This window comes from Corvus hawaiiensis, chromosome 8 (assembly GCF_020740725.1).
Source record: "Corvus hawaiiensis isolate bCorHaw1 chromosome 8, bCorHaw1.pri.cur, whole genome shotgun sequence".
NCBI classification, from domain to species: Eukaryota; Metazoa; Chordata; class Aves; order Passeriformes; family Corvidae; genus Corvus; species Corvus hawaiiensis.
This window is the reverse complement of record NC_063220.1, coordinates 19,318,399-19,339,583: the sequence shown is the minus strand read 5'-3', so window position 1 is coordinate 19,339,583 and position 21,185 is coordinate 19,318,399. Positions and strand designations below refer to the sequence as shown.

General features: G+C 45.2%; 1 protein-coding gene across 2 annotated transcripts; it reads left to right on the top strand.

Moving 5' to 3' along the window:
- The first annotated feature begins 1,588 nt into the window (after nucleotides 1-1,588).
- LOC125329274 (broad substrate specificity ATP-binding cassette transporter ABCG2-like) lies at nucleotides 1,589-20,843 on the top strand. 2 transcript variants are annotated; one of them, XM_048310980.1, is made up of 16 exons: nucleotides 1,589-1,741; nucleotides 3,877-4,160; nucleotides 4,741-4,800; nucleotides 6,063-6,177; nucleotides 8,451-8,603; nucleotides 9,312-9,469; nucleotides 10,551-10,702; nucleotides 11,897-12,013; nucleotides 12,841-13,106; nucleotides 13,659-13,741; nucleotides 14,107-14,196; nucleotides 15,661-15,785; nucleotides 16,144-16,298; nucleotides 17,707-17,796; nucleotides 18,939-19,051; nucleotides 19,938-20,843. In XM_048310980.1, the coding sequence occupies exons 2-16, from the start codon at nucleotides 3,877-3,879 to the stop codon at nucleotides 20,083-20,085; spliced, it is 2,109 nt and encodes a 702-aa protein (XP_048166937.1). In that variant the 5' UTR covers nucleotides 1,589-1,741; the 3' UTR covers nucleotides 20,086-20,843. The 2 variants fall into 2 exon arrangements, with proteins under 2 accessions (XP_048166937.1, XP_048166936.1); XM_048310979.1 differs by lacking the exon at nucleotides 1,589-1,741 and adding an exon at nucleotides 2,172-2,361.
- Nucleotides 20,844-21,185: the final 342 nt, after the last annotated feature.

The following is a 21,185-nucleotide window of genomic DNA, read 5'->3' as shown; positions in this document are numbered from 1 at the left end:
AACATACCAATTTGAAGCCTGTAGCATTATTTGTTTAATGTCATTCAGTAAAAGCACCAGGGCTTTGTAGCCTGGTGCTTTCTAGGGCTTTACACTGGGCTAATGCTTTTGGTGTCTTTCTGTGAAGACCACATCCTTCAATCTGCAGTAAAGCCTGACAGTTCACAGGGCAAATGCCCCTCTCAGTGGATGAGGAGCACAAAGCAGTGCTGGCACCTACCAGCCTACAGAGTGATGGGCAAGAGAAAAGTATAGTAACATCAGGCTGTCATCAGGCTTGTTGTGAGTATTTGTCTTGAATAACTACAGCCCTGGCCACTGTTTTCTGTCCCTGTACTGACAGAAACCTCCCTCAGCAACAGTATGAGCTAGATCAACTGGACTAGTAACATCACAGAGTTGAAAAAATACTCCTAATTGGGGTGGGAGATGAAACAGGCTCTCCTTGAAGAAGCCCAGAAGACTGCTGCTTGAAGAATGGGCTAGGGAAAAGCCAGAGCCTCCAGCCAGATCCTGTATTTGGGAGATTTAGTTCCTCCCCATATCTGGGGTCTTTGCTTATTTCTTTGTCATTGGGATGAGCTTAGGCACAGGGGAGAGAGAAGTGGATTTTCCATTCCATGAAGTGTGGGAGGAGCAGTAGTGTTTCCCAGAATTACCAGCATGAAGGCACTTAGCACCTTTGTCTGAGGAGCAGATGTGTAACTGAAGCTGTCAAGAGCAACCTGAACTTTTAATTGTGCTCCTTGAGCGAGTTGTTCTCCTGCACCACTGTGCAGGCACTATGTGGAGCAGCAAGTTCATGACTCAGAAAATGCTCACCTTTGTTCCCAACACACAGGCTCTGTTTTTCTCACTGTCCCAGGCACATGACAAGAGAAGATTGACTGCAGCTTGTTGAGGGGTAGTGAGTATTTAGGATTGAAATATTTTTGGAGACAGAGATGTGCATGCTTGGTGAAACACTAGGGCAAAAGTCTTCAGTGTAGGCAGATTTTCCTCGAAAGAGGAAGTTAAATCACATAGGAAACATGAACTCAAATTCACTTCTGACCCACAGAGTGACTGAAGAGAACATTCAGCAAGCCTGATCCTTGGGTGTACCTATGGCAAAACCTGCTCTTCTGATGGATCTCTAGGGCTATTTCAATACCCCCATAAACCCACCTGCTGACTCCTGACAGCCCTGCAGAGCAATGCAGTTTCATAGGACGTGGGTGTCTTCCACCTAATGCAGCAATGGCATTGAGTATATCAACATACCCAGAGGGAGGCAGGTGTTGGAGAAGGGAGGGGTGAGCCTTTGGAGTTTTTATTATTAATTGAATAGCTAGAGGTATACTTTAGCCTAGCTGAGCCTTAAATTGATCTAGCAAAAGCTGTAGCTAGAAAAAAAGCAATGCTGTACCGAGCTGCAGAGGGCACTCAAACCAGAGGCAATTAATATGATGACTTGACAGCTTTGCCATAAATCATATTTATAAACCATAAAATTGGGCTTTTCCGCCATTCACAGCATCAAGGAACCTGGGGAGATACAGCTTATTTATAAAGACAATAGTGCTTAGGAGTGGGAAGACAAGGAGGCGGCTTGACCACGAACTGAAGGAAATCCGATATTCCTGCTTTCACACGTTCTCCTAGCTGGGAGGGAACACATGGCAGCACAGAGAGGCAACCTGATGGACAGGCTGTTCTGACCACCTCTGAGCCCACCAAGGAGCACACTGCCTCGGGAAGGGTGAGATCAGAGTGGCAGTGTCACCCTGGGAAGGGGCTGCTAGGGCTGCCAATGGCCCCAGCTGACCCGGCTGGACTGGACCCATACCCCGGGGTGTGATGACCTTTCCAGGAGGTGGGAGGGCTGGAGGGAGAGTGGGCGCTGCCTCCCACTCCCCGACCGTCCCTCCCGTGCCGGGGTGCGCCGGGGCCGCGGGCATTTCACGGGGCTCCTCGTGTCCGACGCCCGTTGCCCGCGTCGGGGGCTCCCAGCGAGCGAACACCGCGGCTTTGCCCCGCTGCTCTCCCCGCCCCGGGAAGGCGGGCTGACAGCGCCGGCAGCCCGGCACACGGGGGCTGCTCCGTGCCGCCGCCCCGGGCCCAGCGCCGCCGGCGGGGGCAGCGCTCCGCAGCGCGGCCCTCGCACAGCCGGGCTCGGCACCGCCCCGGGGGTCGCGCCGCCCGCGGAGCGGGGCTCCATCACCGCCGCCTTCGCCCGCGACCGGCGGGGTTTGCGTGACACCGCCGGCACTCCCCGGCGCCGCTTTATGTAACCCGCCGCTCGGACCCGCTTATAAAACGCCGCCAAGGCAGCGCTGCCGCCAGAGCCGCCGCCACCCCGAGCGCCGCGGCAGCCGCGAGGTAACGGCGCGGGCCGGGCCGGGGGCGGCCGGGCAGCGCTGCTGGCGGGGCCGGGGCTGCGCCGCGGGCGGGCCGGGATGGGGGAGCGGAGCGGAGCGTGGTCGGCCGGGTCGGGTCGCGGCTCTGGCTTAGTGGCGAAGCCGGCCCGTGGGGCGTGGGTGGGAGACAGAGGGGCGCTGCTGGTGAGGTGCTGCTGCAGCCCGAGCCTACCTGTAGCCTCTGCTAGGCTTTTCTCGTCCTCCTGCCGTCCGTGCACACACCCGCTTGTGGTTTAGCTTGCCAGTGCTAATTGGTATCTTTATAAAAATCTGCATAAAAGAGTGTACGATGAACTAAGCAACAGAACCTAGCCAGGACAGATACAAGAAAAATGTTCAAAAGTCTAACTAGGTCCTTGTCCTTGGTGTCACTGTCATCTTGTTAGTTTTTTTTTTTTTCCTCATCATCTGTTGTGCAACCTTTCAAGTGTGTAAGCCATCTCTTGCTGATGTAACCAGCATACCCTATGTTGTTTCCCATAAGCAAGGCTTTCCTTGGGGTGAACAGCTTTATAGTTCAGTTTGGGTCGAAACTAAACAACCCTTTTCCCCACCATTTTTATTTTACTTATACAGGAAAAAAACTTGTGCAACTTGTTGAGCTTTCAGTGATAGGAAGAGGCAGAGAGGAAAGAACAATTCTCGTTTCTTTAAACCTGTCTTTTGTAGCTCCAGTTTCTTAATAGGGTGACTCCCTGAGAAATCTACTACTGCTGTAGTGGTGGTCCTGCTAGTTATCACCCTCTCAGTCCTGGGAGGAAAGAAGTGCAGATGGTGGGAGGGGGGTGGTTGGTGGGATACCTCTACCTTCTCACAAAATTCAAGAAACTAGCAATGGATGTCTTTGTGGACAGGTCTTTCTCCTTGCTCTTTTAACCTGGTGAGCACCTTGGCTTTTCCCAGCATCACAGTAAATTTTTAGCATGTGTAATTGTTATTTTAATCACATTGACATCTCTGGAACAAACTTGTGCAGCAAACAAGATGCATGTGACTGGCCTTCATTTTCAATAAACACAGCCATTTTTCTTGCTGTGATTCTTCACATGGATTCGTTTATAGGCTTTTCTCTGCTGGCTTTTTTGGGCGGTAGCGGGATAAGCATGCTATGACTGAAGAACGTGGGCTTGAGTCACTTTAAGTGATAACAGCTTCCATTTGTAGTCCCGACTGTGTTGCAAAAGACAGTCACCATCATAGGTGAACTTGTTTTTGCCTCCTTAGATGCCCTTTGAGCAAGCCTCATTTAGTTCAAGAACATACTTCTTGTTCTTAAAGGTTAGTTCTAAATCTGTGGGTTTCCGTGCCTTTGGGGACTGCTTGATGTGTTCCGGTGCGGATGTCCATCCTTTTGGAAACTTGGCATGTGTATTGGTTGGTGTGGTGTGCATGAACTTGCTTTTCCAAGACACTTTCTGGAGAAATTTTTGTTCACATGTCTCCTTCCTTCATGTTTCTGTGTTCTTTGTCTCAACAGATGGGAACTGCTCAAAACAATAGTGACCTCAAAAACCTCCATGCAGTGGAGCTTGACCTGTGTAACAAGGACATGATGTCAGACACATTTGATCACAGCATTATTTCTGTTGGAGAAGAAGAAGGAGCAGGCAATTTTCAACGTTCTGTTCCAACACAGGAGTCCCTGCGATGTCCTCGGGGCTCCGTTGTGAGTTTCCATAACATCCAGTACTCTGTTAAGCAGTCCAGTGGATTCCTTTGTAAACGGAAAACTGTGGAAAAGAAGATCCTTCATAATGTTAAGTAAGTGTTTGCTTAAATGAAATACTAGAGGGTAGGAATTAATCTGCTGCTGTGAACCAGTGACCTCATGTCACCTTCCAGATCCAGCTGTGCTGGTACAGAAATGACTGCCCTCCTGCCAGTCAGCAGTTCATGTGAGCACTTTGATTTGCTTTTAGGCAAAATAGCTGGAATATAACTGAAGCAGTTTCAGTTATTGATCTGAACAAATTAGGACCAAACTTTTGTGAACTCTTCTGCCAGAAGATCTGAGGGTTCCCTTAGCTATGGTTCAAGGTGCAGTCAGAGGAAATGAGCAATAGAGAGCAGTTGTTGCTTCTTTTCAAGACCCAGCTCAGCAGGGAAGACACTTAATTTCTGTCTTTTGTGGATTGCTTTTTATGTCCAGTTCTGATTCTGTTCTGACTGGCAGTCTGGGACAGAAAGGAAAAATGCTTATTGATTTCAGATTTAAGAAGTTTTTAATCTCTGAAGTTTTCCTTTCAACGGCATTTTGTTCACACCTCACCTCTACTAAAAGCTGCATATGGATGGTCCTTGTAAATGTCCTTATTTGTAAACAACTCTTTCCTTCTTCCAGTGGCATTATGAAACCAGGCTTGAATGCTATCCTGGGGCCAACAGGGAGTGGGAAATCTTCGTGAGTACCTTCTGCTCCTTTAAATGGACAGTCAGCTGTTCAAAGTATATTTGGGATTCTGAGGGTTGGGGGAGATTTGAGGGATCTGCAGGATTAGAACTTTGCATGCCTGTGAGAAATCTGGTGATACAGTTTGACCTCCTGCCCCTCTGTCAGCTTTGCTGAAGTTCTTGCACTGTGACTGTGTCACACCCCATCTACTCCAGTTGGTGCTCTGTAGTACTGCAGTCATCTTTGGTGGTGGCCTGACTTAAGATACCAGGCAGAACTGGGGTGACTGGAGCTCAGATGTGGGCTCTGTCCTGACTGGTAACAGGGTGGGAATGGGGTACAAGCTCCCCTGGGGCATGGCAGATGACACTCCCTCTGAACTCACTGCAACAAGACTTCCTTGAAGCTGCTAGGCCAGACCCCTCTCTGATAACTGACAGGAATGCAGTCTGTAGGATGCTCTGGATCCTTACCCCAACTTGGCCTGCTGGTGGGACTGCACATGTGCTTGAGTTGTTTGGATGAAGGCACACAGAAATACCATGTAGACTATCTCCATCCAGTGCTAATGCTGTTTTCTCTCCTGTGGTCAGAGAGGTCTTTGTCACTCTCTGACTGTAAGAATGTCAGACACTCTCAAATATGGCCAGAGTTCACACAGGTGTGTTTTTGTGGTAACCATTGATCTTCTTTTCTAAGGAGACTGCTGGTTAATCAGGATGCTTTCAAGAGCAGCACTTCATCAGGGCAGTTTACTTAGCTGGCAAACATGCTGGCCTCTGCATTGGCAGTAAGGAGGATCCAGTGATACATTAAAAAAAAATTACCTTATAGCATTAATCGTAACTCTAGTCTTGTTTATGCCCATATGGATTAATTTCCTTGAGATCAAAGGAGTTAGTTTTGTGCTCCCCTGGCTGGAGAGCAGCCTGCAACGACTCAGCAGGGTGCTTTTGTCCCTGTGCATTTGAGGTTATCTATAAATACACAGACCAAGTTTATGTCTGTGGGGGGTTGACTGTTGTGAATTGTGCGTGTCTGTACACTGCCATACTGCTGTGGCACACTGTGTGCTGGAAAATCCTGGATGTACACCAGACTTTCTGTACAAAGAGCTAAAGCCTGCAGAGTAGGGGAAGCCCCTTCCTGTGCCCTCTGGTTTGCAGCATGCTGAGAGCAGGCTGTAACTCAGTGCTGGCTGATGGTTCTTACCCAGTCAAGGGTAAAAGCAACAGTTATTGCAAAACCTAATGCCTGGTGTTTGTCTGAAGTCTCCTAGATGTGCTGGCTGCCAGAAAGGACCCAGCAGGTCTGTCTGGAGAAGTGCTTATAGATGGCATCCCACAACCTCCAAATTTCAAGTGCATCTCAGGATACGTTGTGCAGGTGAGTAACTGCTTTCTGCAAGGCCTGGGAGACCTTGGGATGGAAGACCACTTAAGATGAGGAAAGCAGGAACTACTAGTTTAGCAGTAATTTTCAGTGATCCCTACAGAGCCTAATTTGATAACTCAGCTATTACACTATTCAGTTTTTATCTGGGATATGGAAGACAAGAAGATCCAACTGTTACTCTAGCTTAGTCAAGCACAGAGGTCTTTGTCTTCCCACGGCCACATGGATGCCCAAACTGCTGGGCTGCTGTGACTTGTCCTTTGGGCTCTGCCCTGAAAAGCTAGCAAAGATTTTTAAAAAAAGGAGGAAAAAAGCCCGTGACACCCAAAAGCTCTTGTTGTTAAACTCAGAAGCAGTTCTAGCTGGCAGAAGTACCTTCAAACTATCAGACAATAATTCTAGGAAATAAGTAGATCCCTGCTGTTCTTCCTCTGATTCTAGCTGGCTGTGACAGAGGTTCATTCCACTCGGAGACAGGAAAAGCCAGCTGAATCTGCGGAAGTGGGTGGAGGCCTGGACCAATAATAGACCCTCAAAGCCCTGGGGAACTTGGGGAGAAGGGGATTCTTGGCAGCCATATGAGCAGCCGAATCTGGAAACCATCCAGGGTTCTGACTACAGGCAGATGTGACATAGGCAGCTGAAAACTGCCAGCTGGGGGGCTCTGGGAGGATCTGTGGGATGAGACTGGTGCTGAATCTTGATCCTGGAGGTCAAAGATCCCCACATCCTCAGTGGCTGATGAATAGCCTGTAAGTTTCTTGCAAGTGGTCCCAGTTTGAGACATTTGTCTCTCAAATGTCCAAAGCAACCAAACATAACCTTAAAATGATAAGCAGCTTGGTGAAACATTAAATGGTCTCTCCCTGTTCTCACCCCATGCAGTACTCCCTGGCTCGATAAAGATGGACCAAAAACTACAAACAACACTTAAGTCCTGAATACATACATAATTATAGAACCAGTTTTGTGCAGATAAGCATATACGCATGCTAAGTCATATGTTATCCCCATAAAACTGCTGGTGGTCTCTGCATTCATGCTGTGAGAGCGAATGTGTCATACCACTGTTGGTTATGTTTGGTATTAAGCTTAAATTCACAGTTTAGTTTCCAGTGTAGTTGTTTTGGTGGATCTGAGAGTGGAGAATGGGAGGCTAGGGTCAGAGACTGGGGGGTTGTGGGAAGGGAGGGGAAGGTATGAAATGCCAAAACCATCTTTGGCAGCAAAGCAGCACATTCTTGTCTTCCTCTGTTAACTCCAGTGCCAAACATGGTTGACTGGTGTATCATATGTGCTACTGATGCACAACATCTGATGTGGGCAGTGTCCCAAAGCAGGCAAGAATCTGCTGCCCTGCAGCTTAGGGGATGTCTTCCAAAGATGCCTGATGTAACAGGCATATTTCCCAGCAGCTACCCAGTGTTGCAGCCCTTTTCCTCATCATATGGTAGGATACAGAATTGGTACAAATATCAGAGTGGGGTGATGGAGAGGCATGGAGCTCTGGATGGACCTGATGATAAATCTCTGTTTGGCTCATGGTTGTTGCAGGTTGCTGTAGGCTGCCCAGGTCTGTCAGGTGGATAGATTTGATTCCCCCTCAAAGTGCACAACTGTTGGAAGTTTTGTAAAGGGGTAACCCTTAGAAAAAAGTCTTAGGTCCAAGAGATACACATAGTTAAGACATAGAAAAAATCAGGAGCGTCTTGGTGCAATATTCTTGCTTCTCTGAGAAGCTGCTGCCAGTGAGGAGCTGGGGAAAGCTCCTTGTTGGCAGCTGAACTCAGCAGGTGCTCTGGACCACAACAAGGTGTGGCTTGTAACTGGGAACAGAGCTGACCAGGGTGATGCCCTGAGTGTCTCTACCTTGAACACTGAGTACTAGCAACGTCCTTTGGCTCCAACTGGACTGACAGAAGTTTAACTGTACAAAATGACTGCCTGCTCTGCCTCGCTTTGGCTAGTAAATAGAATGCATATGCAGTACAAAGTGGCAGTGTCTGCACTTGAACTTCTCAGCCTGAAAGCAGGCTGAGGTGGTGCTTGGTGTAAGCTGTGGGTCCTGCAGAGCTGCATTCTCCCCTTGGTTGCTACTGAAGGACTTTGAATTTCATGTCATGTAAAATTTGAAAGGGGAGTTGTCCTTCAGTCCATGTTCCACTGTGGTCTGCAAAAAGCTGATCTAGTGACTGCCACTAAGGGACTCTGGTGCCCACTCAGGCAGCTGAGGAGTTTTTCCAACTGTCCATTTGTACTTTCAGGATGATGTTGTCATGGGCACAATGACGGTGAGGGAGAACCTGCAATTCTCTGCTGCGCTGCGTCTCCCCAGCTCCATCAGCATTAAAGAGAAGGAAGAGCGAGTCACCCAGATAATCAATGAGCTGGGATTAAGCAAAGTGGCTGATGCTAAGGTGAGCAGCGAGAACACCTTTCTCAGAAATCATACTACCTCTGGAAGCTGAGCTGCTTATCTCTGGGCTGTATGGTGTATGTAGTGCAGTTACAGGAAGCTAAACAGGAACCTGACTAAAGCATACTGCATGCAAGAAATCAGTCTCCAGCTCAGGAGGGAGCTTGGAGAGAGGTATTTGTATTTGCTACTAAAAGGGGAAGGTTTTGAACCATGTCCAGCATGTTGTATAAATTCAGAAGGGAAGGAGTCGCTTAGTCATTGCATCTTGGAAAGTTGTTCCTTCACTTCCTGGCTTTGTGGGACAAGACGAGGAAATTGTTTTCTCATTTCTGAAAGCTCTGAGGGATGGAAGACTGGTCTGTGATAGAAAAGTTCTGTGCAGCTCTTGTATTAACAGGCAAGCTACCAACAAAAGGCATCCCCACACACCAATGCCTCCTCTGAATGTTGTGGCCTCATTCTGTCTCTTCCTTGTCAGTGTCATCCTTGTTCCCTGAAGTTATAAGGCACCTGATACTTCTGAAAATCAGGCTCAGCTTACTGCTACACAGTCCCTCACACTGAGTCAAACTCACCTGCTGCTGGCCCTAGAGTTCATTAAAGGGACTCTGAAAATGAAAACAGCTGCTGGGTGTGGAAAGCCCACAACTCCAGAGCATGTACTGACTGGGTCTTGTTGCAAGTACCTTATTTCTTCTGCTTGCAGGTAGGAACTGAATTGATCCGGGGAGTGTCCGGAGGGGAACGGAAGAGAACCAACATTGGGATGGAGCTCATCACAGAGCCACCAGTCCTTTTTCTGGATGAACCGACAACTGGCCTTGATGCCAGCACAGCCAATGCAGTACTCATCCTTCTGAAGAAGTAAGAATCAGTTCTTCAGGGCTGTGTTGCAATTTGGTTGTCAACTCATTAGTAAAAAAAGGAATGTTCTTATGACTGAGTAGCTAGTGCTCCTTTTTTTTGTTGTTGTTTTTTTAATAGCTAGACAAATAGACTCAGAAGTGGTAGTAAATGATTTGTTTGGGTCTTTTCCAAAGCCTTTTTAAGCTTATGGGAATCTTTCCACAGCAAGCATTGGATTGGAGCCCAAAAAGCAGATGTAGCTTGGACAGCTTCCCTTTGCCACAACGAGGGGTGGACTGGAAGGTCCGGCCTTGCAATCATAATTTCTTGGCTTTCCATCTGAGTCTATTACAAAGGCCCCCCCCGATAACAGTCTTGAACTCAGATCTAAGACTTCACCTGCAGATTTACCCTCAGTGTCCAGTGTTTAGGAGATGAACTGTCTTCTGACAATTAGAACAACGTTGCATGCCAGGAAGACAAAGAAGGCTTATTTAATGAGAATGACTTTCCAGTCCTCCTCCTGGGTTTGCGGCATGTTGTCTGGTTTTGCTTCTGGGGGTCACTTTGCTCTGCTGTTTGTGGATATAGGTCTTTGGTTGTCAAGGGTACTTGCTGGGCATCAGTGCTAAAGCACTTGAAAGAGCATCTGACAAACCTCAAGGGACACTTGTTTTGATTTTTCTTTAGAGTAAATCTTCAGCAAAAGACCTAAGAGGAATCTCAGCTGGCCAGACTTACACAGCCTGCTAAGTAATGCCTGGTGCTGCCATGGAGCACAGTAGTCAGGTTGAGATCTGGTGTAAAAAACATGTAAGGAGGGTTTATACACAGCTGTGGCCTCAGGCTTTGCTAGCTACAGACAACATCATACTCTGGCTACCTGGACTGCAGTGATGGTCTCCTGTAATGATGGGTGCTATCTTGAAGGTCTTGCAGAGAGCATCTGACACAGTGACAGAGAAGGGGAAACGACAGTTTTTGTGGGTCAAGACCCTGAGAAGTTGCGAAGTATTTGTCTTGGATTTGGATACTTGGGGTTTGCCTTCCTGAAATTCAAAGTGTGGTGTACTTAAGAGATGGTTTGTTTCTGTTTCAGGCTCTCAAGAAGAGGGAGAACCATCATATTTTCCATCCATCAGCCCCGCTATTCCATATTCAAGCTGTTTGACAGTCTGACATTACTGGCTTCGGGAAAGGTGCTGTACCATGGTCCTGCAAAGCAAGCCCTGGAGTACTTCAGTTCTATTGGTACGTCTTCCATGCCAAGAGCAAAAGCAACTGGCTCATGAGTTAAATCTGTGTGTAAATTCTTACCCTAGCATGGGATAACCGTCCCATGCTTCTCTATCACTAAGATGTTAGAGACTGTACACATACAGTCTGAGCAGTGTTATGTTAGAAAAAAGACAGAATGAGAAACCCAAAAATTTTCAGATGAGAGCATGGCTCTCTCTTGCCTTTGTTTTGCCCTGCATGAGGACAAAAACCAAGAATCAGTTGGACATGTAGAAGCATGATGTCCAACAGACAAGGTAATACTTGTAGTTGTACCAGGTCTTGGTGGCAGATCTAGTGGTTTTTGAACCACAGCCTGCAGATTGGCAGCAATCTGTACAAATTGATCCAAAAATATGCTCTAGACTGAATGCAGATGGACAACCAAGAAAACAGAATTACGGTGTCTTAAGATGGGTTAATAGTTGCACTGTTGGGTGGCTGCCCTCTCTCCAAGTAAGCAGGATGAAGATGTCTGAAAATAATGAACAGAGAATGTGGAGTGAACTTCCAGTCTGTAGATGCAACCATGGACACATTAGACTGTAAGCTTTCCCTGACTTTAAGGGAGGTGCTTTAACCAGTGTCAGTACTTCTGCTCCTCCTCTTAGTAGCTCACTTCCTTTCTCTCAGGGAAGCTGTAGAAGCATCTTTGGGTTTGTTTGTTTTTAATTTCCTCCTTGTCCCATAGTTAGAATGATATAAGAAGCTGCTCTTGGACAGCCCTTCCTCATCCTTGTGACCAGGGAAACAACAGCAAGAATTGAGTCTCTGGAAGAAGTATCTGAGTCTGTAGAAGAGACATCCAGGAACCTCTGCTGAGGAACTGTGTGTCTTTCAGAGTGGGATATGGTTAAACAGCACTGAGAAGGAGGCAAGAGTTGTCCATACTGAGCTGTGTAGAAGCAAGTTAGAGACTTCTCGTCACCTAAAATCAGTGAATAAGCAACTTTCAAACTCTTTAGATACCCTGGATTCACCACCTCCTAAGTCCTGTCAATCTACTGCTGTAAAGTAGCACTTAAAAAAAAGCAGTGAAGCCTTCTGGTAGCAGGGTTATGGAAAGGTGATACGGTATTAGACCTAACCTTCTAAGGTGTGCTCTGTGCAATACAAACACGTTGCATGTGTGGTTTTGGTTTGGTCTGTTCTGGTTTTTTTTTTAAGGATATGAATGTGAACCCTTCAACAATCCAGCTGACTTCTTCCTCGATGTCATAAATGGTGATTCAACTGCTGTGGCAGCAAGCAAGGAAGATCACAGACCTGTGGACACAGAAAAAGGTAAATTGTGAAGGAGAAATCCACTGCTGGCTAGTGTAGAAGGGAAATTGTATGTGGTGATGGCAAGCTCTTATTCTCTGGGTTTCCTTGAGCCTAAGAGCATTTCATTATCTTTTTATTTTTCCTACTAATATATATACTTTGTTCTTCTTTAAAGAGCTCAGAAAACTTTTAAGATTTTTTTTCACTTCAGTTTTATAGGAGAGCAATGACAAATATCAAAAATAAAAACAACAACCCTATGTGGAAAAGACTGGAAAAACTAGATCTGCTTAGTCTCAAGAGGCAGCTGACAGAAGTTTTCAGTCATGTAAGAGGCTGCTGCAGAGAAGCCAAGGTAGATAGGCTAGGGAGTGATGGATTTACAGGACAGTGAAAAAGACTGGAACTATTAGAGGACAAATTCTCTAGCAATATAGTGAGTGAAATGTTTGGAAATACTTGTTTGGGGATACTGTAGTACATCGTTGACTGAAGGATTATAAGGGAACAGATTTTGTAAAGCACTTTTCAGTAATGTGAATCAGAGCAAACATTGATTTTGCCCAAATTCAATGAAACAAAGGTTTTCTGGTGCCTTGTTTTAAGAGTATGACTGTTTTGTGCCAGAAGGAATGGGCAGATTAGCTAGGTTCGATTAAAAATGCAGGAAAAACCTTTCGCTCAAGCTGTCCTCCTAAACTCAGAGCTAGAGGCTTGAACAACTCAAATTCTCTGGGCATTTCTGCCTTTCTTCAGCCTCCAGAACTGCTAAGCGTATTGATGGGCCATATCTGAAGGTCAGGTTGATAGGGAATCACAAGCCGTATCTTGTTTTTCTCACTCAGAAGTGAGGAGTGAAAATGGAGTGGCAGAAGACAACGTGGATAGCAGTGTGGTGGATGTGCTGCACCAGAAATATCTCAGCTCCAGCCTGTATCAGAGCACAAAGGAAGCACTGGGGAAAGTGGAGCTTGGACGGGGAAGCAAGCAGAGACTATCCAAGCAGGAGCATGAGATTACCTATGCAAATGGATTCCTCACTCAGCTGTACTGGGTGTCCAAGCGTTCCCTGAAAAATCTCATCAGGAACCCACAGGCCTCCATTGCACAAGTAGGTAACAATTGCTAAAAGTCTCAGACTCTTGCTGCTCTCAGTCCCATGATCTGCAGTTTGTAGGACAGACTCTTGTTTTCAAAGGGAGATGGGGAAACAGAAAAGTCCTGTGCCACTGCCATGTAAGTGGAGTGAGATGCTCAGCTACCTTTGTGGCCTTTGGAAAAAACCTCTGGTTTAGTTTAGCTAAGGACTACTGCACTGAAGTTTGGGGAGGGCATAAAGTGCTCCATTCTCTGGTTCACATGGGGATCTTCTAGGGTGATGTTAATTTTGTGCCTCACTTTAAATTTTAAACTCGGTTATTCTATAAGAGTGTTTCTGCTAAACTCTCCTAGCCAAAGAACAAAGTAGGAAAGTGAAGAGGATAAAATCTGAAAAACTCATAAGGATTTGAATTGTGTGTGTCATAGGTATATACATTGCCTCACCAAGAGCAAGGCTTTAGGCAGGTGTGAATCTTAAACCCTGCAGATGACTTAATGTTAGTTCCTAACTTTTTTACTTATCTGAAGGACTTCCTTTTTCCTTTCTTCTTTCCACTTCCAGATTGCAGTGACTGTAATTCTAGCCTTGGTTGTGGGTGCTATCTTTTTTGGTGTAAAACTGGACCGAAGTGGCATTCAGAATCGGTAAGATGAAAAGCCACAGCTTTGCTCATTTTTCTATCTGTAGCAGTCAGGTTTGAGGCACAGGGAAGGAAGGCCTTGGGATCCACTTGGACCCAAGGAGGGTTGGGTTCACAAGCCTCAGAGCACTGCAGCATGGAATTGCAAAGGTTCCTAAAGGGGCCACAGTTCTGCCAGGCTTGCACATAAGTACAAAGGGGATGTAAAAGGAAAGATAAAGGATACAGCTAAGATTTACAGTAGCACAATTAAATATCCATTCTGTGGACAGAGAAAAGCACTGACTTGATGGTATGATGATGTCTGAGGCTGACAGTGTTTGATCTGGTTGTTCCCTCGCTGTTGCAGTGTTCTGTTTTGCCTTGTAGGGTTGGATCCTTGTTTTTTGTCACCACAAACCAGTGTTTTTCCAGTGTCTCTGCAATTGAGCTATTCATCAGAGACAAGAAACTATTTGTGTAAGTAGTAAGGCACTTGGACGGTCTCATACCCTGGAACAAGATGGGGGAGTATCTTACACGCTAAACAAAATTATTACCACCAAAGACTTCATTGCTCCCTTGCAACATCAGATTGTAATAGTAATGCTAAATTAGTCTATAGAGCAGGGAGCTGAAATGCTAAGAGCTGCGGGAAGGAGGAAATGCTTTTACTTGCTTGCTGTGTGACAGTTTACTGGAGCTGGTTTTCCAACCCACTTCTGGTAACAGCTGGTTTTGAAGTCTGCATGTGAATCCTGCAGACTGTGAACCCTTCCTGCCCTCTTGCTCACAAGGGTTGAAAGACTGTCTTGCAATGGTCCTAAAATGGCAAGACTGTGCAAAAATGAAGGGAGAATTCCTGGAAAAACTTTGCAAGGGATGCTCAGATGAAGGGGGCTGCTGTCTGGCTTACAAGAGCTTGCTAATAATCAAGCTCATCCCTCTGTTTAGAAGGATGTGCTCAGTTATTACATTCTTGTTATAAATAATTACTTTAATATGTAATTATATATAGTTACTGCATTTATTACTTTACTTATAATATTATGTATAATATCTGTATAATTATTCTTTATATTTTTATATATATACATATAGATATGTGTTTGTATGTGTGTATCTGTGTGTAAATGCATGTAGATACAGTATACATACATGTATATATACATACATGTTGAAAGTGTCGTTTGGAGGCGCCTCCACCTCATGCAGTGGAAGGGCAAGAGACAGATCCTATGCAGTAAAGAGGAAACTGGAGATTTATGCCTGGAATGTACATGTCCACCCACAGGCTGCTCAGAGCAGCTTAGTATTGATCCTAACAACTGCTCAGGAGTGAAATTCCCCCAAGCTGCCATTTCTTGCTAGTCTGCCCTGCTTCTCAGTGTAGTTTACCAGCTATGTCAATGGGGATTCAGGCACCTCACCAGTTAAAGCATCTTTTCATGAGCTCCATTAAGCAGCAAAACAATCATAATGACATTTAATTGCCCTGTGAACTGGGTTGATGTTCCAAAGGTGTTTTCCCATTGTTGGGTATCATTCCTTCTTCCCTGGAAGCAGCTATATGAGTTAGCAGCAGATGAAGTGTTCCTCCAGTTTATAGCAGTCTAACGCTTCCCTGTGCTCTTGTGTTAAGGATCTTTTTCTTTGAAAAGAGATTTAGGAGATTTTTTCTGGTATTTTACACAGCAGTCACACAGCCTTTCATTCACTTTCTGTGGAAGGGGTGTCAGTTTGACTGCAGGGTCTGTGAGACAGATCAGCCCTTACTTTACAGAGTGATCAGGGAGAGCACAGAGAATATGAGCAATTTGCATAGAGAGGAGTCAGTGGCAGAAAGAGCAGAAAACAAATCAGGATAAACCAAACATGCACTCTGAGCCTGCTTCCCACAGAAACTCTAAACCTGTACAACTCCCCTCCTTCCTGTCCTCGCAGCCATCAGTACACCAGTGGATATTACCGTGTGTCTGCCTACTTCCTGGCCTTGATGATAGGAGATCTGCTGCCCATGAGAACTACTCCAGCCATCATATTCTCATGCATCAGTTACTGGATGATTGGTAAAGAATTGATGCTTTCATTGAACCTGTCGTCTTCCAACACATTTGATTTCTGACATAGCCAGAGCTTAATTCCTGTATCTATAACATACTACTACTTGAACCTTCAACTGATTTAAGTGCTTGGCATCATAACTTTGGAGGACTCTGGGGCAGGGGCAGAGACAGCAGCAATCTAAGACAGGGACCTGCCCGACAACGTGTTTTGGTAATGCTCTGTGGGCCTTTGAAGCATGCATAGTTCCTGCCAACTCCAAACTTGGTTTTCCTTCCTGACATGCCTGTCTTGTATAGGATTCCTCTCTGGAATTCATAATGTGGTTGTTTACTGGACTCTTACCTTTCTGTTTTTTGACAGGATACCAAGCTGTTGCAGGGCGGTTCTTCTTCTTCATGCTGACTCTGGTACTGGTGTCCTACACTGCCACAGCCATGTCCCTGGCTATCAGTGCTGGGATGGATGTCGTGGCTGTGGCCAATCTGCTCATCACTATTTGTTTTGTCCTGATGCTTGTAAGTATATAAGGGGGTGTGCACTCCTCCTGGAGGGGAGCAAAAAGCTGAGACCAGCTGAGAGGATTGGGTTGAGCTAGCCCTAGGCAGGCTAAACTATCCATAGTCCAGTGGCATGTCAGCCCCTTGCTTGTGATTTTATGGTCACTATAGGGTCAAAGATATACTTCTGCCAGCTTGTAGTCTAAGGGTCAGATCACTGCTCAGGTGCAGTTCAGTAGTTGTGATGCCATCAGAACTTTCCAAACAGTGTGCCCCAAACAAGTGTTGTTTGTTTTTATTAAATTGTCCTTACAAAGATGGATTTAAAAAAAATCTTGCATTTCCAGTATTAGAAATATAAGTGGTCAACTAGATCATTTAAAAGGAAAAAGTCCTGAAATAAACTTCAGATCTGTTGATTTTTTTGCATTAATTTTTGCTGCCTAAGTGGGATTAGAAGTTGAAAACCCTCTCTTTTTTTAATTCAGTATTGCCCTTGGGTTCAAGAAATTATTTCAATACTCTTCCCCAATTTTTTAAGGAAGAGAACAAGAGAGAGAGGAATTTTGACTACTCATGAGAGCTGTGAATTCTTTTTCAAAGAGGTGGTGCTGGTGATGGAACTTCTTGACTGTGAGACCTACCAAGTTACATACTTCTTGTTAGGTGATTCCTGGTCACTGTCTGTGTGCATACTCTGAGCCACAGTCCATCCCTTATTCCTTGATTTGCAATTCAATCTGCTTTTGCAATATGCCAAGTAATAGTATCCTGCTTCAACTTCTTGCTGTGGGTGAGAAGTGTGCATGTGTAGTCAAGGGCAGCTGATGTACATTGAGTTATGTCACAGTATATAAGGAGTGACAGTCACGAGTGAAAGTCAGTGGAGTAAGCACAAGATCACTTGTGATGAAGCAGAGGCTGAAGTGTCATGTTTAGCTGTGAAGACTGCTTGTGCTAAGAAGTAAAAGCAAATCTTTTTCCAGACAAGAGAAAGCATGGATGAAAGATGTAGGACAGAGGGGAAGACTGAAACAATAACACCCCAAGTTCCCCATTCTTCTCATTTTTGATTCTCCACTTTTTTATCTCCCAGTCATCCCTCTTTAGCCTCTGGCTAGCTCTACCATAGGACAGTCCTCCTGAGTAAGAAGTTGTGATCATGCTTCTTAGCCCACGTGGATGTAAAAAACCTTTCTGACCTCTTTGCAAGCAGTTCAGCTGAAGTACTTGGGTATGCTGTTGGGTCAGCAGCCTGGGAGTGCTGCAAGGCTCCAACCCATGTCTGTGGGTACAGGCATGACGACAGTAGTAGGTCCATCAATCCCAGGGCACCTCTGCTGGGAACTGCAGCATCTGTGCAGGAATGGTATTATTTGCAGTAAACAGAGTTTGTGACTCATCAATCTCTTCTGTTCTATTTCAGATCTTTTCAGGCCTCTTAGTGAACCTCCCTTCAGTAATGGGTTGGCTGAACTGGCTCAAGTACTTCAGCATCCCCCGATACGGCCTCACTGTGAGTAGAAAGTAGCATTGGTCTCCTCTGAGTAATGTAGCCACACTGCTGCTTCCTGGAGAGGCTTTGAGTATAAAGTGAAGTTCTCTAAAAAGCCAGGTTTGGTTTGTTTCATTGCATGAACATGGTAAAAAAGAGAACAAACCAGCCAGCCTCAAAATAGAAGCAAAAGTTAGAACTCTGTGTGAGAGCTGGAAGTCTCAGAGACTGAAAAAACACTTTGTGCTACAGAATTAGTGCTGCTTGGACAGCAGCAGAGCAAACTGTCCGGTGAGGCACTAATTCCTAGCCTGAATAGTTGATCCCTGTGGTTTCGAATAAAATAAAATATGATACAGCCTCTCCAGACACTACTGTATGGGTGGCCAGTCTGAGACCAATGAATTTACAGCTGGTTAAAGGATTTACTATAATGCCCAAGTGTCTCAGTCTTCAGTGTGGCTTCCTCTGAAGTGGAATTTGACTTTTCTGAGTGGTAAGGATCTAAGGGTGCAGCTGCTTGGAACACAGTAAATAGGTAGAGCAGGTCACAGGTGGGAGTTGTTTCCATCTCCTGTTTTCATCCTGGCCAAGCCTCTTTGGAAGGAATAGTGTCCTACTTTGAGTAAAAATGACTGAAATGAATGCTGGAGCTGGTGCAGGGTGGGAGATGTGTGAGACCTCATTGTTTGGGTATCACTGAGGTATTTTATCAGCGGTACTCAATGTGGAAGTGTCCTCTGAGGTAGCAGTGAGTGCAGGATGCCAGTGCTAGGGAACCTTTCACCTCTTGCCTTGGCTGACTGTGCCACGCCTTCAGTGTGGTGGTGCTGGGGTGTCTGCCTGCAGCCACATGGTTTTCTGGATCAGTAGATTGACCCAGGTGAAAGTGGATGAACAGGAACTTGTAGCTGGAAAGACAGCAACCTATGGCTAAGTAACTTTGAAGCCAAGGCCTGGGACACCAAACTCTGCATGTAGAACTTGGAGCGGTTCCTAAGAAAGGCAGTGATTAAGAGCCTGAAAATAAAAAGGAACATGAACATATGATTCCAAGAATGGTGGTATGTGTATTCTAATAATCAAGTTCCTTTGAAGTGTTTCAGTTTTAATACCCCAAACCACAAACTCTGCAAAAATCTGGTGTCTGCCTCTTTCCCTAGGCTCTTCAGGTGAATGAGTATAGAGATCTCTACTTCTGTGGTGAAAAGAATCCAAATGCAACAGTGTTTGTGGGAGATACAGGCAGTTGTCCCCCTAGTATTTCAGAGGAAATGTAAGTAACTCATGGTGGTTCTGGGCCTGAATTGTGATGACTCGCTTAAAGGGAAGTCTGACTGTGTCAAATTTTTATACTGTTCACAGAATAACCACTTACAAGCCAATCTCAACATGTTCCAAAGTAATGTATTTTAGGATTATATAGTAAACCTCCACAGTTACCCAAGAGTGAAGTAGGGATGAAACTTTACTTGAAGAAATAGGCAGATGCACTAAATTAAGTTTTGTATTTGATAACCTAGCCCTGACTGACCAGTTTTCCTAAACAAATCCAGGGTCACGTAACAATGGGAATGCAATGTGTGGACAGCTACAGAGTTGCTGGAAAGCAGTAGACCTGTGATCAGAAACATGCCTCCCCCACAGAGCTTGTTTGTAAATATTAACCTTCCTGCAGGTACAGCAGAGAGCAGAGGTATCTCTCTCTCAGTGCTCCATTTGGCCCCATTGGAAATATTCTTGGCTACTGATACCTTAAGCAGTGCAAGTGTTTCATGACATGTACCAGAAAGATGGCAAACTGAGTATTTTGCAGGGAACAGTGCAGTGCTCTGTTTCCATGGCTTTTGGACTTCCAGTGATTGTTGTGCAAAACTAATGCTTCTGTACTTACCATGGTTTAAGGTGGTTCTGAGGTTTGCTCATAAATTGCCAGTTATCTATAAAGAATGATTAGATTACTACTGAAAAATTATGAGAACCAGAGATGTAGATTTGTCCCTTAAGCTTTATTTGGTGATGGGTTATGAAGTTTCTCTATTTCTATCACCTGTTTGGCAGAGTTGAGGGTAGAAGGATCTTTGTGGAACAGGAATAAAAATAATTACCTGAAGATGTGTACCACACAGTAATATGAACTTGTGCCCCATGCTTTTCTGCAGGTGTTCTGGTGAAGCATACCTGTGCAGCCAAGGAATCGCCCCTACCAGCTGGGCAATGTGGGAAAACATAGTGGCTCTCTTCTGCATGACTGTTATCTTCCTTATCATTGCCTATGCAAAACTCCGGTTTATGAGGAAGTTCACATAGACTCCTGTGTTGCCTTGCCCTGCAGCTAGCTTCTCAGGTGTTAAAACTGAAAAGCTTGTTAGGGCCTACTGGAGATTGCCAAAATGTTTCAGCTGACTTTGCTGGACTTTAGATGGGAACCCTGTCCCCCTGTTTCTGGAGCATGATCTCCACAGGACTGTGATTGTGGGTTTTAAGAAGAAATGCATTAATGTACATTGCGTAAGTGATTTTTTCTAAGAAAGTATAATTCTCGTAATTCCTTAGGTACGTATCAAATTTTATATTGGAAACCATTATTATTCTGTGGCCAGCTTCTACGCAAAATATTCCATTGAACATACGAGCTTCTCCATCTCAAAAGGTGGAAGGTGATGGTGGCATTTATGGATTGATGTGTTGTCCCTTTTTAGTGTCTGTCACATCTGAGGAGAGAGACAGACCATTCGCAATGTGTTGGAGATGCATTTGAGTTTGAAGTCAGTACAGAGATCAAGCACTCAGTGCCAGGAAAGAACAGTTATACTTCTAGTAGTTTCTCAGTGGAAGTTACTTCAGAAATAACTTTAGCTTCATTAAAAACTAAACAGCAGTGGTGTAAGACATCTCCCCTAAGAAAAGAAATATATACTGTTGTACTGTAAAAGAAAGAAACGAAAAACAAACCAAAAAACTTGCCCCCCACTGTGAACAGCAAGAAATATATTTACTACCTAAAAGGAGGAGAGGAAATGCCCTTTTTCTTTATTTTTTTTTCTAAATAAAAATTTGTATACTTACTACTGGCAGAGGTTTTTAACAACAGACTTAATTATTTGCTGCACTATCTCTATATAGTGCTACTTACACTGGACTGAAAAAAACCTACGTAGACACTTCTGTGGCAACTACAGCAACAGATACCACAATCCCCACAGGATAGACTATCTTGCCGGTACTTGTATCCTCACCACCTCATCAGCAACAGAAGAGATGCTTTTAAATCGCATTAAGACCTGCAGCTGTAAGCGGTTCAGCTAAGCCAAAGGAAAACATCCTCAAACACAGGACTGAAGAGCTTGCCTGTGAGGGCCGGGCTGGCAGCAGTCCCTGAACCGGCCGTGCGCTGTGACAGTCCTGCC

What these genes read in the sequence shown, in the direction of transcription:
- LOC125329274 (XM_048310980.1), top strand. Translation starts at nt 3,877, where the DNA reads ATGGGAACTGCTCAAAACAATAGTGACCTCAAAAACCTCCATGCAGTG. An exon ending in AGAGACAAGAAACTATTTGT is followed by an intron (nt 14,197 to 15,660) that starts GTAAGTAGTAAG and finishes CTGTCCTCGCAG; the next exon opens with CCATCAGTACACCAGTGGAT. An exon ending in CATCAGTTACTGGATGATTG is followed by an intron (nt 15,786 to 16,143) that starts GTAAAGAATTGA and finishes GTTTTTTGACAG; the next exon opens with GATACCAAGCTGTTGCAGGG.